The sequence below is a fragment of the Mastomys coucha genome, unplaced genomic scaffold (assembly GCF_008632895.1).
Source record: "Mastomys coucha isolate ucsf_1 unplaced genomic scaffold, UCSF_Mcou_1 pScaffold16, whole genome shotgun sequence".
In the NCBI taxonomy this organism is placed as follows: domain Eukaryota; kingdom Metazoa; phylum Chordata; class Mammalia; order Rodentia; family Muridae; genus Mastomys; species Mastomys coucha.
The window spans coordinates 73,884,130-73,900,787 of NW_022196898.1; the positions used below are offsets into that span (position 1 = coordinate 73,884,130).

The window sequence follows — 16,658 nt, forward strand, 5'->3', positions numbered from 1 at the left end:
AGATCCCGCCTCTGGGCAGTGTTCTAAAAGGTTTTAACTAAATAAAGTATGTTTTCTCAGTGAAAGCAATCTTCTATTGTAAGGAGAGGAGAGAGACAGAAGAAAAAGGAGAGACAAGTGGAAAGAGAGAAAGGGAGGGGGAAGGGGAAGAATGAGAGGCTAATACCCCATGATACTAGACAGAAAGCAATGTTCATTGCAAAAAAAATTCTAAGGCTGGAGGCACAGTTCAGATGGCAGGGGGTTGACTCAACATTATAGGACAGTATGCTGAGGGGGTGTGGGGGGGAGGGGGTGTTAATCCAACACTATAAGAACCTGGCTTCGAGAAATCTTACAATCTGGGGAAGTGGAAGCAGGAACATGAGAAGCTCAGTCACCTTCAGGTATATAGCAAGTTCCAGGTTAGCACATGAATTCCTGACTCAACACTATACAGACAGATGGGCTTCCTTCTTCAGGATGTAACCCTCTTCTCTACATTCTTGGCGGGGAAATCCCTGGAAGTTTGGAGAGAGGCTAAAAGCCTACGTTCTTACCATCTTCACTAAGGAAGAGAGTAATGAATAAATCAAGTTGGAAAAGTCAACTGGTGATCAAAAAAAAAAAAGCACTAGTTTAAAAGTTGCATTTGTGGCTATCAGGAAAAATAAAGAGAAAAGAAAACAAAAGAAAAGAAAAGAGGAGAGGAAAGAAAAGAAAAGGAAAGGATAGAAAAGGAAAGAAAAGAAAAGAAAAGAGAAGAGAAGAAAAGAAAAGGCAAAGCCAGGGAGGGGTAGGAATGGGCAGTGGGTGGGATGGGGGTGGGGGTGGGGTACAGTCAGTCGAGCGATGAAGGAAAACCAGCCATAGAGTGTTCTGTGCCATCTGTTGATTCTCCTGCTCTCTTCTCACTTGCTCCAGAAGCTTCCAAAGTTTCGGGATGAACAAGGGGGCCGTCATGGGCAGATGCACAGAAAGATGGTCTTCCACCTGCACCGGGAGGTCTCACTGGGGACCCCAGGGAGCCGCCCTGCAGAGAAGCCGCCCTTCCCGGGTCCATCCTTTTCCTCGCAGAAAGGAGGGCGGAGAGCCAGCGCCTCCCCGGCCTGGGCCCGCCCTCAATCAGCAAGCATGGATCTCCGGCTGAGACTGCCCGGCGAGTAGAGGAAGAAGGCACAGATGGCTAGAACTCAGCCAGCCACCCAAGAGCACGCTGGAGCAGCTGCAGCACCCAGAGGGGACACGTGCGCTCTGCGATCGCCGACCAGGAGTCCGTGAGGGTCCCCAAGCGCTGCGGGGTAGAGAAGGAATTGCCAGAGAAGAGGCCGGCTGGGGCAGAATCCTTTCTCACTTTGGGGCCCGGGACGGGGTCGAGAAGATTGACAAACTCGCAGCGGAAAACGGGGAACTAGCCCCGAAAAAGGTAGGGAAAGAGGCCAACAGGCAGAAGGTCCCGTCAGCTCAGCCTGTCATTCATCAATAAGCAAGGAGTTGCTGGGGCAACTTGGCAAGGCTTCCGGGGTGCCTGGAACACTGGACTGATGTTGGTCTCACCACCCTTGGTGCCTGCCAGCGCATGGGCACAGTCCTGCCTCCAGAAGATGTGGAGGACAATATGACTACCAGATGTCCCTGTCCTGTGTGGCTATCAGTACCCCCCCCCCTTTTTTTCTTTTCTTCTTCGTGAGAACTTTCGGGTGAAGATACTAACTTTTTTTTTTTTCCTGCAAGCTGCCGGGTGATGTTAGAAGGCAAAAAAATAAATAAATAAAAATAAAAAAATAAAAAACTGAAAGTCGATGAAGAGGACCTCAGCTCCCGTCTAGTTTTCATGGAACGCTGTTAAACCATCAACTCCAGAGGATTGAAGTTGCAGGAAGTGGTGGCATCGGGAGGGGAGCAGGATTCCCTTGCATCTTTCCTTCAGCTGGCTCTACCCCTTCGCATGTATGAGTGTACCAGCAGCAGCAGCAGAAGGGGCAGGGTTCTGCTTGTGGAGTCTCTGCTGGGACCAGATTGAATGGCCCCCAGGAACAGTGCGGAGCTTCTGCCTCCGCTATCTCCACAGGCCTGGGTCTGGCCTGGGAAGATGATAGCAATGGGTGCCCTGGCAGGCTTCTGGGTCCTCAGCCTGCTCACCTATGGCTTCCTGTGCTGGGGCCAGGACTTAGAAGAGGAGGGCTCCCTAAGAGCTCAAGTCGAAGAGAGACCTGAAGCAGGCACAGCAGGCACCTCCCAGCCCCATCTCATTTTTATATTAGCGGATGATCAGGGATTTAGAGATGTGGGTTACCACGGATCTGAGATAAAGACGCCCACTCTTGACAAACTCGCCGCAGAAGGAGTGAAGCTAGAGAACTACTATGTCCAGCCTATTTGCACACCGTCCAGGAGCCAGTTTATTACCGGAAAGTAAGTATTACAGCTTTTATGTATTACTTGGAAAACTCTTAAGCCTTTATTTAACACTGGTTTCTAATTTAAGAGAGGATCAAAAAGTATGGGGGAAACCATCCAATGAATGAACAAGTGAATGAATGAATGAACAGCCCCTCATCATTAATGTCAATACCACGGGGCGGCCCTAATCCCCTCCCTTTCCTTTCCCCACAGCCAGCTGAGAGCTTTTGAATGGAGTCAGTATTTTCACACTCATCCACCAACCAAAGAGCTCCATGGTTGCTGCTTCCCAATCTGTTTCCAGTGTCAAGCACATTCGCATTTCGTTTCAGGTATCAGAACAGAATCCACAGAGGGAAAATGCCATTTAACAACTCTTAGTTTGCTACAAAATTTAGAATTGCATGTTTGAAACCCCAGGTCATCCCAGAGAGAACGGAGGCCACAAAAGCAGGAAAGGTGACATGGAATATGATAGGTGTAGAATATGACTGCCCGCATGGGTGCTTTTCTCTCTCATGGTGTCACATCTGTCTGCCAAGGCAGTTCTCAAAATGCAATGGGTTCAGTGGGATTTGCTGCTGCTGCTGCTGCTGCTGCTGCTCCTCCTCCTCCTCCTCCTCCTCCTCCTCCTCCTCCTCCTCCTCCTCCTCCTTCTCCTCCTTCTCCTCCTCTTCCTCCTGCGTGGGGAAGGATTCTGAGTCACTAACGCAGCTCAGTGGATCACGAAATGTTGTCAATAGTTTGCTAAATAGCTCATCTCCTTAAGGTGTTCATGCATTTTTGTATTTTTACTTTGTCAGAATATACATGATCGTAACTTGTTTTCATAATGCAAATCCGATTTGGAAGGTAAAGCAAAGAGGTCCAGGGGTCAAGCTACTCCCGAACAGTTGATGGCTTTAATCTATGTGCCTTGTGATTTTGGCTTCAGGACAGAGAACCCTTGCTTCCAGTGCAGTTGTTTTTGGAACTGGACTTTGTAAGGGTCGCCAGTAACCAGTCTGGAAAAATTACGACTCTAGTGCTTTGTAGAAAACTCTGTCTTGCAAAGACTTTTGCTTACAGCATAATTTCCATGGCTTAGCAAACTGTCAAAATTTACCATCACTACCAAAAAATAATTTCTTTCAGCATTAGAAAGAAGAGGTAGAGAGCAGGGCATGATGGTGCACACCTTTAACCCCAGCACTCAGGAAGCAGAGGCAGGCAGATCTCTGTGAGTTCGATGTCAGTCTAGTTTACATAGTTCCTGGTCAGCCAGAGTGACAAAGGGCCCATCTCAAAAGTCCAAAAAACAAGCAAACATCAAAAATGTAAAGAAGGAGAGGAAAAAAAGAAGAGGAGGAAAAAGAAGTAGCAAAAGAGGAGGGATGTGTCTTAGTGTCCAGATTCTTCTTCAATATTAATCATTGCATCATAAAGTCAAGAGTGTTTGAGATTTATACAGCAACAATTACGATTGTCTGGAAATAAGCCCATCTGGTGGCCTAGGGTTGAGTTCTTCACCTCTACTCCCAACCATCCTCATCCTTAACTACTGAAATGAGAATGTCTTAAAGATGCTTCAGTGGATTTAGAGAATTCAGGTTTTCACAAAGAGCCAACAGTACTTGAAAAAAAAAACATTAAACCAAGTTCATGAACTTCCTTTCCATAATAAAGTATGTAAAATAATCTTTGTACTAAGGAGGACATTTGGAAACACCTTAAATAGATAGAACATCTATTCTACCTTTGTCTTTTACCTTTAAGTTGACCTAATTAGATGGGACAAATGGAGACAGAAATTACTCCTGGGGTTTTTGTTTTGTTTTGTTTTGTTTTGTTTTTTTCCTTTTTAACTGGAGGCTGGCTCAGCCTTGTTGGTGCAATCAAACATCCAATGGGAAGATGTTACTTCCTCCTAAAATTTTGGTTCCGTACAATAAGCCACATAATTGTTTCACAGATCAATAAAAGTTCAAGTAGCTACTGTGATTTTGGACAAACTTCTACTTGAGTTAAGCAGTGGGAGATATCTTACTTGAAGTTTTCCCTGGGACTTTACTATAAATGGATACAGATGTAAGAATGAAAGTGGTCATGACTGTCTAGTTCTGGGCTTAACATGAATACTTGAGGCCCAGAGAATATGGTATTTATCCTGTCTGCGAGAACAAGTCTGCGCCTACTGCATTCTCTAACGGGGCCTTGGGAAAGGAAGCAATAAAAGTCCCAGTGGGATGGATTATTTTGTAAGGAAAGGTGAGAGGAGTCAAATACCTGACTTGAAAAGAGTCTAATGGCTGGAGCTGAATTAAATTTTGATGCTACTAACACAACAACAACCCTTTTCATAGTTTTCTGCAGTCAAAAAGTGAAACTTTCTTTTTAGGATACTCAGATCTGTAACAAATTCCTTTTATAATTTGTAACACACCACTCTGGTAACATTGAATAGCAGTCATCCTGTCAGGAAGCATTCATTGCATGCAGACCGCTCCATGCAAACTGTGGAGAACAACTGAGAAATCCTTCAGTAGGTGGTAGTCCTTAAACTCAAGTGTGCAGAATGAATCACTTCAAATGCCAATCAAAATATAAAATTCCTGGCCTATTCACCATTCAGCTTCAGCAGCTATGGGGTGGGGATGGGGGGGGGGCATGTCCTGAAATCAGTAGTAATTTTTATGAACACATCAGGGTTTTCTGTTGATCACTCTGTTTATGGTGAATTAAAAGCATCTGTACTAAGTGCAAGCACCTATAGAGCTATCACTGTCACAGATTTTATTTCGTTTAATTCTCACAACAGTTCTGTAATATAGCAGCTACTGTTGTTCCTGTTTTATATAGATTTGGTAAGAGTCCAAGAGAGGTAATGGTGCAGTGTGGCCAATGGATGTTCATGGTTCATCTGATGACATAAACATTAATTGAGAAAGTGCCTGCCTGTGTTCAATCAATGTCAAGGTAACTTTACTATTCTTAAGTACAGTACTGCTGTTCCAAGCGGTGGCACAGAGAAACAGCACTCATTCTTTAAGAAGAACATAACCATAGCTTCTGAAAGAATTATAGGCTTTGCTAGCGTTAGGCATGCGGTTTTGAAGACTTAAGGAAAGATTGGCATTCTGAATTTAATTATTTATCTCACAATAAGTCTTGCTTTGACTATTATGTTTTTTTCCCATATTGTTGCCTGTTGATGCAATTTGTTCAATCTCATTGTGGGACACTGTTCTTTTGTGTTAAATATGCTCAGTTTGTTTATCCATTAGACTGTGGAGGATGTTGGTGGTTTCCAGTTTGATACCATCATAAAAAATGCTGCCCTAAATAGCTTGATCATGCTTTGAAGAGCACCTCCTTGCATTCCTCTGTGTGTTCATCAAATAGAACTGCTGAGGTGCAGGCAGATGTATGTGCAGCTTTCGTAGATATGGTCCAACAGTTCCCAAAGCAATGCTTCTGGGCTTTAGCTATCACTGTAACTGTGTGGAAAAACTCCTCCTATGCCAGCGTTTGGTATAGTCACTGTGCACTGGTATGCCTGTCCTGATTAATTTCGCATTTTCTTACTAACTGATAATGTCAAATATCTTTTATATAGTATTGATGTAAAACACTGCCCTACTTCCTGTTTATTGAAATTCGATTTGTGTTCTTTTCCTTGCTATGCTTATTTAAGATAGTCTTACCTATACCATATCATCATAATGGACTTTCCCTCCTAAACGTTTCATTGCTCTGTTCTTATGTTAGATCAACTAGAATTAAGTTTTGATGTAGCATTAAATCAGAGTTCCAAAGTATTCACTTTCCTGTATCTGTCCATTTGGCCTGATAACCTGAACTCAATCACCAGAACTCACAAGGTGGCAGGAGAAAACTGAGTCCCACAGGACTCCCAAGAATGGTTCTCTGATCTCCACCAGCATGTCATGACATGGGCATCCATGCTATGTCACACAAATGCCTGAAAACACACACACACACACAACACACACACACACAACACAGAGAGAGAGAGAGACAGAGAGAGAGAGAGACAGAGACAGAGAGAGACAGAGAGAGACGGAATGTGTGCTCTAAGACCACTTTCTCCATAGCATTGCAGAATCATCTTCATTAATGCTGCTCCATGTGTTCCATCTCTCTGCTCTTCTGTTCTAATGACAATCCTCTTTTCCAATGGGCCTAGCCCTTAAACATAGTTGTATGATAAATACTTATGTCTAGAATGTAAATCCTCCTCATTGTTTCTCAAGATCACCTGGGCTGTTCTTTACCACTTCGTTTACGACAATAGTAATGAAGACAGTTATGAAGCACAAATAGATTGGAAGATTTGATTTGGGGAGTGTGAAGGAGTTCACTTTGGAATCTTTCTACTTTCCAAATAACATAAAAAGTGAGATCAGTTGCTGAGAATTAAGCTCTAGGTGTTTGAAAGAGTTGGATATAAAATGCTTTCTAGGGGAGTGGAAAAGTAAACTGAGCAGGGAGGTGCAGACAGAAAGCTGGCACTCCAGAAACCCACCTGAGCTTTGTGGACTCCGATATGACAGTGTCAGCATAGTCATTTTTATCCAGCTATGCTCATGTGCTGCGTGGAGAAGCACCTCAGTTGAAGAGCTGGAATTAAGCAGATTTGGGGATTTCCAAAATGAACACAGTGGCTGATCATGGACTTGAATGTGGAAAGAAAAAAGAAGTGCGGGAATTTATGTTCTGCAAGAGCATGGACTGAGTTTCCCAATGGGCACCGTTGAGAAGAGTAAGAGAAAGGATAGGAATTGTTTCTCGTTTTAGACAGTATGGTCACTGAAAAGCTCATACTGCAACAAAATTCCAAGTACTGCAGTGTTTACAGATGATAGAGAAGTGATGGTGGAGGTGAGACCAAGGGTGAGATGGTTGGAAGTAAAGTAGTTAAGATAGAGTGCAAGTTGCTTCATTCCTGTGAATGCTTAAATCATTGAGAATTAATGAGAACAGCCATCGTGAAGCAGAAGGTAATCTAGTGCAGGGAAATGAAGGGACTCTGACCGAGAGATAAGAGTGGAGTCTGGAATTGGCCAAAAGACAGCATATGGTCTGCCCGGTGGGGCCTGGAATTAGCCAAAAGACTGTGCGTATGGTCTGTCCGGTGGGGCCTGGAATTAACCAAAAGAATGCGTATGGTCTGTCCTTCTGTTTTTTAAAGGGACTGAACTTCTGACACTGAGAAGTGTAATGAGGAGCTAAGAAGATGCCTACCTCTCCAGCCTCAGACTCTGTGGGAAGAGAAGGGAAGTAAAGGACCAGTCCAGAGCTGAGAGTAAAGTAGGGGCATACAATAATGATGAGAGTGAAAACAGGGAATGCCCGGGGCCGTGCTATTATCAAGAGGGATTTCTACAGAGCAAACTGTCAAGAATGGAAGACTTTTTGGGAAGGACTGGAGAGTAAGGATAGAAGTTGAATAAAAATGGAGAACATGGAGATACACCAAGGTTAGAATCAGAGCCAAAGCATATATGTTGGGAAGACTTGAATTATGACGAAGGTTTACACAGAGCACCAAAAATATGATGAGATTTTTTTCCCCTTCAGAAGCTTTCTTAGGAAGCTCTTAAGAGTTTGGCTTTAATGACAGTCTCCCTGTGCAGATGGATAAAGTTGAGCCTTCCAAGTGTCTGTCATGTACCACTGCAGTCATACTGCACAGCCGTGTGCATAGCCAAGAACTCTGAGACTTTCAATTCATCCCAGTGGATGGGGATCCAAAGAGGGCTTGCCAAGGGCTCCAAAGCTAGGGTGTATCTTCAGGAGATTTATCAACTGCACTAGCATTGGAAACCTTGGAAAAGGAACTGAATTTTGTAGTCATTCTCATCCTAAAGTGACAGGAGGAAGCTTAAGGAAACAGATTTAATTAGTTCATTGTATGGTCGCATGTATACACACACACACACACACACACACACACACACATCTATTGCCCTCTGCAACCTTGTGTTTTTCCACCCATTCACCTTGTTCCCAGAAATAACAACTCTGAGACTTCTTGTACGTGAATAAATGCTTAGGCCAATAGCTTTGGCTCTGATTCTGACTAGCTCATATCTCAAAAATCCAGTTTATTCTTTTCTAAGCATGTACATGGCTCGTTATCTTCTTCTAAATTTCGTGTGTCTGTCTCTTCCTCAGAGTCTGAGAAGAATCTCTGTCTGACTCTACCTAAGAAATCTCTCTCCCTGATGGTAGTCTGCCTTCTAATCCTGTCTCAGATCATTGGCCAATCAGAATTTTATTAACAGATGAATGCTTTTACACAGTTCACAAAAGCTTCTCCGTCTCCCTCCCTCCTCTCTCTCCTTCTCTCTCCCTCTCCCTCTCTCTTCTTCCCCCTCTCTTTATCACACACACATTTCCTATCAACTTATATAGTCAACATCAAGATCATGTTTGATTCCTACTCTTATTAAAATGCATATTAATCCTACTTGATTAAAAACCCTAGCTGCAAGTAGTGTTCTGTATCTAAAGAATGGTTTCACAGATATTTAGGTAATGCTTAGGCTCTTGTGAAAATATAAACGATTATGATTATCTGTCAATAAGAAATAAGAATCTTCTTTGAGCCTTACTTCATCATTGGAAAGTGATTATAAAACTGGAGAACAGCTTTTGAACGTCATAGACAATCCATGAAGAACAACCCAAAGCTAAAGCCATCCAGCAGATAGCTGCCTATTCGCACTTGACTTTTGGATTATCTGAAAGTAGAACTGCTGATTAGTTAGGCTAGTGGTACACCTTGACGATCAAAGTGCCTAATTTTAAATGAACCTCAAAAGCCTCATTTAAAACTAGGAACATCCATAATTTAGATAAATATCTGTCCAGGTAATACTGCTGAGTTTATAAAGTGCTATTTCAGAAGGTTGAAAGGTATCCAGCAGCAGAGGGCTAACAACTGAAACAACTAGAAAATTCTGCAGATAATTTTGATTTCATCTCACCCTTTGGGTATTTTACTATGATATAATTAGTTTGATGAAATGTTCTTTTAATAGTCTAGATATTAAACATTCCCAGCAGTGGTGTTTCTTTGAGGCATCTAGTTCTCCATGTGCTGTATTGTAATTAAAAAAAAAAAGAAAGAAAGAAACCTTCCTGCCTCTTACCTTCTAGACTTTCCCCTCTTTCTCTTCCAACCCACCCAATGTATTTGGTTTACTAAAACATAAGGTTCATCACAAGAGCCCCTTCAGCAAACAGTATGCTTGGTTCCCCAATGTACCAAAAATGAGAAAAGAAATTAATTTTCTCTGAGGGCTTTCATGTGCTTTTTTTTCTCTTCGAGCATCCTGCCTTTTAATCTTCACACCCAATATTTGAAAGTATTAATAAAATATTTAACAAATGTTCTCATTTTATGGGTAGACTATTAAAATTTTAGGGGAGTTATATAAGCTGGCTATGATCACAGAGCTTCTAAACTGGAGAGCATGTATTTAAGCTTGAACTATAAGGCTTCCGTCTTAGCTTTCGTCCATACTTTCTGCCTCCAGCATAAACTATCAGCATAGCTCAGTCCAGTCTCCAAGCAGCTTCTTCAGCCTTGCAAACTCCAGAGGCAGGGATGGATGGCTCGGGGTTTCTAGGACTTGTCATGCTAGGTCCCCATCTGCTTCACTTCTGGGGTTTACACCTTTGCACTGTTTGCCCAAATGCCAACCACTCGTTAAGATTCAGCAAAACCCCACCACATTCATCATACAGCTTCCTATGATTCCTTAGCCAGAAGTAATTTGTCTTAACAGTGACCTTTCACAACTCTTTCTATAACTGTCGCATTAGGCATGATTTTCCACTCCTTCACAACTCTTAGGAAACCTTTTACCTCTCTTGCTGCCCGCCCCCCTTGAGAAACAAGGCTCTGATTTACAACTCCATAAATTTCACAGCACCCAGCCCCGAGCTCTGTACTCAGAGGTGCTAGGAAAACATGTGACGAATGAAAGAAGGAATAGTTGGATAAACAATTATTTATTTCCCTCTGGTAGGCAATGTATTCGGGTAAAAATGATCCAGAATGTTTTTTAATTGAAAACAGATTTTTAGTAAAATATATTCTGAGTACTGTTCCCCTCCCCCAACTCCTCTCAGATCCTCAACTTCCTGCCCACCCAAATCCATCTCCTTTCTTCTCATCAGGATACTAATGAGAAAGAAATAATAATATACAAAATAAAAACAAACAGAAGGAAAAGAACCAAAGGAAAAAGGTCACATGATACATACAGATGCAGAGATGCACACCTTCACACACACAGAAACCCCATAGAAATTCAAAACTGGAAACCACTATATATACACGGTAGCATGCGCGCGTGCACACACACACACACACACACACACACACACACACACACACAGAGAGAGAGAGAGAAAGAGAGAGAGAGAGAGAGAGACAGAGAGAGAGAGAGAGTTGGCCACATACAGCTAGGCATGGGGCCTGCCCTTAAATGTGGTTTATGTATGCAGTAAGACTCCCCTGGAGAAAACTAATTTTTCATTTGTGAATGCTTATCAACTAAAGATAGCTTCTGTATTAGGGATGGGAGTTTGTGTCCACTTCTCTCAGTGAACCTCACCCCCTTAAGCCCAGACCAGTGCAGGACCTATGCATGCTGCCTCACTCTCCGGGAGTTCTTATGTGTGCCAGTCCTGTAGAAGGCTTCGGTTGCTTATGTCCTCCATTCCGTCTGACTCATAATCTTTTCACTTCCTCTATCCCAGAGCTCCCTGAACCCTGAGAGATGGAATTGATGGAAACATGCTATTTAGGACTGAATGTTCCAAGGTCTCTTGCTTTCTACACACTGTCGAACTCTGGGTCTCCATATTAGTTGATATCTACTGTAAGAGGAAATGTCATGGATGATGGCTAAAAAGACTTTGACCTATGGATATAGAAGAATATTGTTAAGAATCATTTAATTGCTATGTTTCTTTAGCAGAACAGTAGTATTTGGTTTCCCCTAGATCCCTAGGCTATCTATGCTTAGGTTCTTGCCACCTGTGCAGCATTGGGGATGGGTTCCACTTCATTCATTGGGCCTCAAATCCAATCAAAAATTGGTTGGCTAATTTCATGGGCTTTGTGTCAGTATCATGCTAATTCATATTGCAAGTGACTCGCTGTTGTAGACTGAAGAGTTTATAGCTGGGTTGGTGTTAATGTTTCTCCCTTGGTAGCATGCAGATCACCTTACAGTAACACTAATTCACAGGTATGAAGGCTCTAAGTAGGAATAAGCTTGGCTTCTCTGTGTTCAGTGAGCTATGTGGTTGTTATCTTCAGGAAAAAGGCCTTACCAGAATTTGGTGGAGAGAAAAAAATATTGGTCTTAGCAATAACCTGGGTAGTTTTACGGTTCTCACGGGGCTCTTTTGGTCAACAGCTCAATTGGATGTAACCCATTCCTAGGTGTGCAGGCTTCATTTGTCGATGAGATATGTCCAGTCAGGGCTCTTTCTCACTATTATTTAGTGATTCTATTTTGAGCTTCTTCAAATATGTATATATTTTAGGAGGCTACTAGTCTTAGGTTTCCATATGACACCTCAGTTGGCCCTTAGTTTTATCTGTCCCTCTCCGTATTCCTTCCCTTACCCACCTCTTACCTCCTCCTCTTCACTTGGTCCTCCCATTCTAGTCCTCACCCCTTCCCACACTTGACTATATATTCTGGTCTCTTTCCAGTCTCTTACAACTCTTCCTCCAGAGTTATTCTACTCCTAAACTCTGGGATTATATGGATGTGGCTTGTTTATCTTAGACTAACATCCATATATAAGTGAATATATACATTTGTCTCTTTTGGACTTGAGCTAGCTTACCTAGTGTCTTAGTCAGGGTTTCTATTCCTACACAACATCATGACCAAGAAGTAAGTTGGGGAGGAAAGGGTTTATTTGGCTTACTTCTACATGGCTGTTCATCACTAAAGGAAGTCAGGACTGGAACTCAAGCAGGTCAGGAAGCAGGCGCTGGTGCAGAGGCCATGGAGGGATGTTCTTTACTGGCTTGCTTCTCCTGGCTTGCTCAGCATGATTTCTTATAGAACCCAAGACTTCCAGCCCAAAGATGGTACCACTCACAAGGGGCCCTACCCCCTTGATCACTAATTGAGAAAATGCTCCACAGCTGAATCTCATGGAGGCACTTCCCGAAATGAAGCTCCCTTCTGTGTGATAACTCCAGCCTGTGTCAAGTTGATACACAAAATCAGCCAGTACACCCAGAATAATTTTTTTCTTAATTCCATTCATTTACCATCAAATTTCAATTCAATGAGAACTGAGTAAATTTAGCACATATTCTTTGTCAGTTCGTCCATTGAATGCCATCTAGTCTGTTTCCAATTTCTAGCTATTATGAATAAGGCAGCAATGAACACAGTTAAGCAGGTGTCTCTTTTGTAGGATATAGAATCTTTTAGGTATATACCCAACAATGATGTAGCTGAATCTTGAGGTAGATCTATTCCCCATTTCCTTAGGAGCTTCAGCACTTATTTTCATAGTAGTTTACAAGTTTGCCCTCTCACCAGCAATAGATTAGTGGTCTCCTTACCCAATAATATCTCCAGCATGAGCAATCTCTTGTTTTATTGACCTTGGCCATTCTATATGATATAAGATGAAATTTCAAAGTAGTTTTGATTTGCATTTTCCTGTTGACTAAGGATGTTGAGCATTCTTTAAATCTTTCTCAGCCATTTGTCTTTTCTTTTTTGAGACTGCTCTGTTTCGATCTGTACCTCCATTATAATTGGGTTTTGTTTTCTTGATGTTCAAGATATTTTTCGCTCTTTGTATAGGTGGGATATTCTCATTCTGTTGGATGTGTATTTGGTAAAAATCTTTTCCCATTTTGCAGTCTTGCTGCTTTTTTCTGAATGGCAGTAAAATGGCAGTGACCTTTGCTATACAAGAGCTTTTCAATTTCATGAGGGACCATTCATTTATTAACTGCTGTTCGTAGGGCCTGTGCTAATGGTGTTCTGTCTAGAAAAACTTTTCCTGTGCCTATAAGTTCAAGACTATGCCCCACTTTCTCTTCTCTCAGATTCAGTGTATCTGGCTCTATATTGAGGTCTTTGATCCATTTGCAGCTGAGTTTTATGAAAGGTAATAAGTATTGATCTATTTGGATTCTTCTATAGACAACCATCTAGTTTGACCAGAACCATTGGTTGAAGATGTTATCTTTCTTTTTTCCAGTGTATATTTCTGGTATCTTTATAAAAATCAGGAATTCATAGGTATGTGGATTTATGTCTTAAGTCATTTCAATTCCATTGTTCAATGTTTCTGTTTTGTTCCAATACCATACTTGTTTTACTACTATAGTTTTATAGTACAATTCGAGATCAGGGATAGTAACATAATACCACCACCAGTTCTTTTATTGTTCAGGATTGGTTTAGCTATTCTGGTGTGCTCTCTCTCTCTCTCTCTCTCTCTCTCTTTTTCTCTCTCTCTCTCTTTCTCTCTCTCTCTCTCTCTCTCTCTCTCTCTCTCTGTGTGTGTGTGTGTGTGTGTGTGTGTGTATCTATCCATATGAAATTGAAAGTTGTTTCAAAATCTGTGAAGCACTGTATTGAAACTTTTATGGGAATGTCATTGAATCTGTGGATTTCTTTTGATAATCAGATTGCCCAGGATTCATAGTAACAATATCTGAATTGTAGTCTAATTCAATAAAATGAACATTGTAATTAGAAATGTGCCATTTAACCTTCCTGAAGCACAGTTTCCTTTGTAGAATAGGAACTCCTTAATTACTTTTCCAGCCTCATCTAGTCTCAAAGGTAGGTCTGCTGTTTAGCTGATGTAAGTTATGAAATACTTTGAGAACTTTCGATACCATGTCAAATGACTAAGTGAAGTTTCTTTTACACTGTATTTCAATCACTTTAATCATGCACTAATTTTAGTTAGCTACTTTTACTTTTTTAAAGCTTACCATGGTAACAAACCATACACATACAAACAACAAAAACAGGCTCAGCAGATAGCATTTATATAATGATAAATACATATTCATACACATGTATGCATGTATATAACAATAATAATCATAGGAAAGGCATGCTATTAGTCTGAGTTGAGTCATGGAATGGGTTGGAAAGATGGAATCGAGAACAGGCTAGAGGGAAGGAGGGGAAGGGAGAAAGTGGTGTACTTCTATTTTATTAAAAAATGTGTTTTGTAAAAAGCTTTCCATTAATGTAATTATCTTGCTTTCCTATTTCAGTGTCAGTAAGCAATGTTAAAGTCTATATGTTTTTATTTTGGGGTATTTTGTTTAGAATTTCCATGTAAAAACATTATGTCTGCAGTGTCCACAAAGGTATTAAGAGTAGGATTTAAAGCTTCTGCATTTGAGGATTGTGTCCATTGCTGGTTGTTAAGATGGGAAGAGCCCACCCATAGCCTGCTAAGTCTAGGATAAGGGAGATAGTTGAACAATAACATTACAAATATGAAGCTAAGTGGGTAGTATTCAAAATGGGTAATACAAAGGACAGTGGTATCTTCAACTTTATTTAAGATCATTTTATTTATTTTAGAGCATTTTCTAAATTAAATATAATATATGGATATATACATCTATAGACAATATACAGATATGTAGAAATCCTATTCAGCTTTAAACACCATCTTGCTGCATGAGTTGACACATTCAGTAGATGCACTAAAACTCGTTTTGAATTAACCCATAAATCCAGGCTTCGTAGCCATCATTTCAATCACGTGTAAAGGACTGTGCTTGGAGCATCTAAATCCATCTCTACAAAGAACCTGAATGAAATTCCCACAAGACAGCACAAGTCCCGCCAGCTAACACTTTCAGCTGCTGTTCTCTGAAGGCTATAATCCCGTTTCTAATTCCAACTGAGAACCTATAGAATCTGACTCAGCACACACACACACACACACACACACACTAATTTATCCACCCGTGATCATCACTGCCAAGGTGCTAGCTGTTTCTCACAGGGCGATTTGCCCTTCCCTGGTGTTCTTCTTTGCAGGACTATTCCACATTCTCCTCTGGGAAAACCCCATCCTATGGCTGCAAACCTTCTACCACTCCCATCTCCTTTCTCATGGGTGTCTGATTACTTTCTCACCCTGCACCAGGCAGAATGGAGCAGAGCACCTCGTTTTTGTTCCTACAGTGACTACTGCATTTCAATTTTTGTAATATGTTACAAACACATATCTCTTTCCTCCTAATCCCCAAATAGGCAATAATCCACTAAATTATAACATCTGTACGGTCTCACCTAAAATGTCTGTGTATGGGGTGCCTTATAAACCTAGTTTTCTAATTATTGAGCCAGAAGAGTCATACTTCAAGGTCAGCCTGGCTTGTCTTCAAATAAACACAAGCACGTGCATATGCAGAGGCTGGGGATGGAGACGCAAAGAGAGGAGAAAGGAGTTGGTAAGATGTAGGGTGCATGCATTCATGTATCAGATTCCCCATGGAAAACAAATACAATAATTCTAGTACCTATCTATGGGACTTATTGAGTGAACGCAGTAGGAATGTGGTCATGAATCCTTTAAAACAGGGCCAGTCATATATGATACTATGTAACCTTGTTTTGGTCATTTCCACGAAGAACATGTTTTAGTAATTCTATAGATGATATTTGTTGTGAAATAGACTCACAATGAATGTATATTCACCAGCTGTACTGAATCACTCGAATTGCTCTGTGGACAGAACATGAGTATTTGTGTTGATATTTGAGCTTACCCTGAGACTCAGGGACTTTCCTGTTTTTTTGTTTGTTTGGTTTTTTATTTTGTTTTTTTGTTTGCTTGTTTTTGTTTGTTTGGTTGGTTTTGATTTTTTGTTTGTTTGGTTGGTTGGTTTGGGTTTTGTATACTAGAAAATTACCTAAATTTTAACAGGGATGTTCTGGTTTAAAACTTGTCATTTACATTTTTTTGCATATGGACATTTTACTTGCATATATGTCTTCAAACAATTTGCATGCCTCATGCCCACAGAAACCAGAAGAGGGCACTGAGTCTCCTAATACTGGAGTTACAGACAGTTGTGAGCCACCATATGGGTGCTGAGAACTGAACCCAGGACAAATGTAAAGGTGGTCATCTTTACTAAGCAAGTAAGATGTGATGCTATCTTTGCAAAGGGGCATTGATACATTGATAATGCCTTACTTTGATTTGTTTCATATATATATATATAT

At 41.2% G+C, this 16,658-nt stretch overlaps 1 protein-coding gene across 1 annotated transcript in view; it reads left to right on the forward strand.

Moving 5' to 3' along the window:
• The first annotated feature begins 1,079 nt into the window (after nucleotides 1-1,079).
• Nucleotides 1,080-16,658, forward strand: part of Arsj (arylsulfatase family member J) — an 80,899-nt gene continuing 65,320 nt past the window's right edge. The window contains exon 1 of the mRNA XM_031375374.1: nucleotides 1,080-2,394. Coding sequence (XP_031231234.1) covers nucleotides 2,003-2,394 — 392 coding nt within the window. The 5' untranslated portion in view covers nucleotides 1,080-2,002. The remainder of the gene's footprint in view (nucleotides 2,395-16,658) is intronic.